Source organism: Pterocles gutturalis, unplaced genomic scaffold (assembly GCF_000699245.1).
Source record: "Pterocles gutturalis isolate BGI_N339 unplaced genomic scaffold, ASM69924v1 scaffold16180, whole genome shotgun sequence".
In the NCBI taxonomy this organism is placed as follows: domain Eukaryota; kingdom Metazoa; phylum Chordata; class Aves; order Pterocliformes; family Pteroclidae; genus Pterocles; species Pterocles gutturalis.
Genome location: NW_010143827.1, coordinates 72,826 through 77,095, shown reverse-complemented (window position 1 = coordinate 77,095; position 4,270 = coordinate 72,826). Strand labels below are relative to the sequence as shown.

The following is a 4,270-nucleotide window of genomic DNA, read 5'->3' as shown; positions in this document are numbered from 1 at the left end:
CGCCTGGATGCGTTCCTGTGTGATCTGATCTAGGTGTTCCTGCTCTGGCAGGGGGACTGGACTAGATGATCTTTCGAGGTCCCTTCCAATCTCTAACATTCTGTGATTCTGTGAAATAACACCTTAATGTTGGCATTTGATGAGTATTTGTAGTCAATAAATACTTGTAAATGAGCACTTGTGGACAGCAGGTCTGCCTTCTGCATCATGACTGCAGTGTCATCAGCTCATACTCACTTGTACAGGTCAGTGAAGTTCAGCCATCCCTCCCTACTGCCTTCAGACACGATTAGCTTGGTTTTCAGAAACTGACACTCGGATGCCACTGAGTCCACGGCAGGAGCCAGCGTGTCATCAGTAATGATGCACCTGGCCTTTGATGCCTGGAGTCGATATAATATGTCTTTGGCTGATAATTGGGATATTCCTGGAATTAAGACAATTCCTGGAAGAGCAATAAAGTTAGTTTGGAGTGGCGTTTTTTACATCTGATTCTTTTCTAAGAACCTAAACTATTAACTATTCCCAAAATCACCTCTAAGATGAATTTGCCCTGGCATTCCCAAGCCAAACAGTTATAGTGGAGTAATGTAGCTGCTTGTGCTCTCCCGCAAAGAATGAAATGTGGACCTATCCAGTGACTTTCACGGCTCTTCCCTGCCTTCTGTCGTCTCCACGCCTGCTGCACAGGCCATCTGTCCTATGGCACCTAGTGCAAATCCTTCAGGACTGCCTGTGTAATTGGTAGCTAGGCCACTCACTAGATTATAACATTACTTTTCCTTTATAACCCATATAAAGTCTTGATCCTTTCAACTGAGTTGCACTAACCAGCTTTACCAGTCTCAGATGTGCTCACTGACCTGCTCGCATGCAAGCCACATTCACCAGCCACCATTCCGGGACTCGCGGCAGGATCACAATAACTCTGTCCCCCTTTTGCAGCCCACATACTTTAGTCAGCACATTGGCCACTTTCCGAGACAGGAACCCCAGCTCCTCAAAGCTCCACTTCACTTCTTGCCCTTTTTCATCTATCCACCAAAAGGCGGGGTTTGACGGTCTCTTTCCAGACTACAAAACACAGGGATTCAAAACCAAAACATGTTCTTCTGAAAGACGACGAAACTATAACGCACAAATATCTGCAAATTATTGAAGATCTGAGTATTTCACAACTGCCATATAAGCTATTATTTTTCTCTTGTCCTTAACAGATTGAGATTTGCTATGGAACAAACTCAGATGCTCACAAAAAAATTATCATTTTCTGAACCAGAAATGTTTACTAGCCCAAATGGGGTGTCCAGACACAAGTCTTAGTCTGGGTCCTGTTTCAGTTTAAGCTTTATGCTGAGCATTAATGCTCCTAAAAGATAACAGATAAAATTAAATACTTCACATAATACACCTGATATTCTGGACTGAGTTGTGGAATACTATTAAACAGAAGCAGCACAGGCAGAGGACAAAATAAAACAACAGGACAGTGCAGCATTGAAGGACTCTTTCCAGTATGGTTGGTCAGGAAGAGGGGAGTTAAGTGGTCTCTAACTACAGGGCATCTGGACAAATGTAGAATCCACTTTGGAGCAAGGCAATTAAACATTTGTGAGAGAATTTTCCCTGTCATACAACACTATTGTTATGTTACCTGTATTTTTATGATACTACTATCTAATATCCTAGAATGCAGAAGGAATAAGCAGAGCCATTCCAAGGTAAAATCAAAGTCAAAAGGGACTTACCATTGCTTCTTCTACCTACATAGGGAATACCAAGAGTCAGAGACACTTTTAAAATAAAGCAAGAAAAAGTGAGATTTTGCATAATCTCCAAATGCAAATTGGTTTTGTCAAATGATTTTTTTAATTTACCCCCCCCCCCCTTATTTCAAATGAATTCAGTATCTCATCTGCACAACAAAAGATCATCTACCTTTTCAATCTCAGACCATTTGTCCAGTACATCATGTGCAAAGTTAAAGTACTGTGGTAGTTCCTGCTCGCCCCGCCTGACAGTCTCATACTGTGAATGTATATCAGAGGCAAGCAGCCTGAGGTGTCCACGGAAAGTCCTATTAGGAGGCTTCGGAGTCCACAAAGATTTTAGAGTCTGTAATTTAAATAACCACCTCATGGCAGAAGAAGTATGTAGATGTTGTAGACTGTACAAGAAAACTATCAGAATTGCTGCTACGAATCCTGCAACAACAAAAATAAAAGAAGAAAAAGCTCTTGAGATTATCCAAAGACAACTCAGTTGAACTGATGAATTATTAATTGAAGTCACTTAGGCTAGTCACAGGAAAACTGATGGTTTTAACACTTCAATTAAATGTGAACTTCCCCATCATGCTTTCTTTTATTTTTTACCACCAGCTTTTTAAGGACTTAATGTACTGTACTGATCTGGAATCTTGTCTGTAGCTAAGCTGATCCTTATAGATGCTCGACATGTTCTTTGGGGCTGCTAACTGCCCACAACTCTCCTTAGTCAAACACATCAGAGGTTATTGTTTGCATTGTAAGATGGTTACTCGTTCTTGCACCAACGCATTCAGTAGCAGATTCTCTATTCCTTCTCCTTCATATGGAGCTGCAAGATGTTTTCAGATCACTACCACCAAGATTCTCACTGCTTAGCTTGAACAGTTGCTGTCTGCTTTATCCATTCATCATATATATCCCAAAAACCTTCACTTTAGTAAAGCCTTAGGTAGGTCCCCAAATTGATTTAGACACTTCTACATTTGCTTGATGTAAATGCCTTCCTCCATCTATACTCACCATAATGATCATAAAAGCTCTCAAGTCCAATTACTTTCTTCCTTTCCACTGCTACTCTTTTATTTCCCTCTTTTTGGTATTATTATTGTTGTTGTTATTATTATTGTTGTTGTTATTGTTATTTTCATCAGTCTGGAAGATTGCTTCAGAAGCGTACTCAACTCTAATGATGATTCCAAAACCTGGGTCCATCTATTGATTTTCCTTTTTCAACCACTAAACACAAGTTATCAAACTCAATACAAGGTTAGGTGAGTAACTGCTGAAATACAGGTTAATTTTCTTTTCTGTTCTTACAAAGGATGAAGCTACCCACAAACTAGAAACAAAATTATAGGTAAGCTCTTGATTAAATTATTTTCCATGTGGAATTTCTGTGGCCTGAGTGAAGCTGCAAAGTTTTGCCCTTTGTCCCAGGTTTATTAAGTTCGTTTTGTACTCATTTGCCTTGTCCCGTGTCTCAGTTTTAGTCAAATTTTACTCCCCAAGAAAAAGTAACTTATTTAACAGTGTAATTATTTCCTTATTCCTTAGAGCTGTTACAGTAATATTTAATTTGCCTATCAGGTGAATGAACTCAAATACCTAGAACTTGCACAACTTAATGTTTTCAGTGATATCTGACAGCATAAAAAAATCTGGATGCAGATTTTCCCCCTTAAACAGATACTTTGTCAAAACCAACAGCAATTCATGGTGTTCTCCATGCTACATGGAGATTGTGGTACAGAAATTCCGGCCAGCTGTAAATAATCCTGCAGGCTATCATTTGCTCCTGAGAAAGAATCATAGGACATGGATATAAAATTGTTATTATGTCCTTAACTGCCACCCACTTCAGAATCAGGATTGTAGACCAGAAACTTATGTAGATGGTACTTACTTTTTAAATCAAAATTTTATTAACAGGATCTGGTAGAAAAAATTAATCTAAAAGTTTTACTGATGGAAAATGGTCTTTTAAATATTCCCTAAATCCTACACAAAAAATGGACATTAATAAAGGGGGTTTTAAGTCACTTTCTGAAACATACATTCATTTGTTTTTTCTTAAGAAAACAATTGTTAGTAAAAAAACCAAGCTTTTCGTTAAATGTAACCTTTCTTTGAGGTTATGACCTATGCTGTTAATACTAAAAACAATGGATCCACTTTCATTCTTTTAACAGAAAAGCCTAATCATTTTGATTATTCTTTTTAATAACACAGTAAGATACTTCTCATTTCTTAGTCTGCTCTAATTCTATGATTTACCTTTAATCTACAGATTTCAGAGCACTGCAATGACAAAATCTACACAGTTGCCTGTAAAGAAAAGAGAAGACTAAAGAACATTCAGGAAGAGTGATCAAGATAGGAAATGCTATTCAAGACTGGCAAGATGAAAAACATTTTAAAACCAGCATTCTCTAGTAGTCTACAAAAACCTCTGCAAAGTTTTGCTGTGAGAGCCTTTGACATTTTTTAGCACTTTATCACCT

The 4,270-nt window shown here is 38.3% G+C and overlaps 1 protein-coding gene across 1 annotated transcript in view; it reads right to left on the bottom strand.

The window, feature by feature from the left end:
- LOC104470088 (acyl-coenzyme A synthetase ACSM4, mitochondrial-like) overlaps window positions 1-2,139 on the bottom strand; it is a 9,275-nt gene extending 7,136 nt beyond the window's left edge. Inside the window, exons 1-3 of the mRNA XM_010084886.1 lie at window positions 1,939-2,139; window positions 864-1,074; window positions 238-445 (exon numbers count right to left, since the gene is read on the bottom strand). Coding sequence (XP_010083188.1) covers window positions 238-445; window positions 864-1,074; window positions 1,939-2,139 — 620 coding nt within the window. The remainder of the gene's footprint in view (window positions 1-237; window positions 446-863; window positions 1,075-1,938) is intronic.
- Between the last annotated feature and the right edge of the window lie 2,131 nt (window positions 2,140-4,270).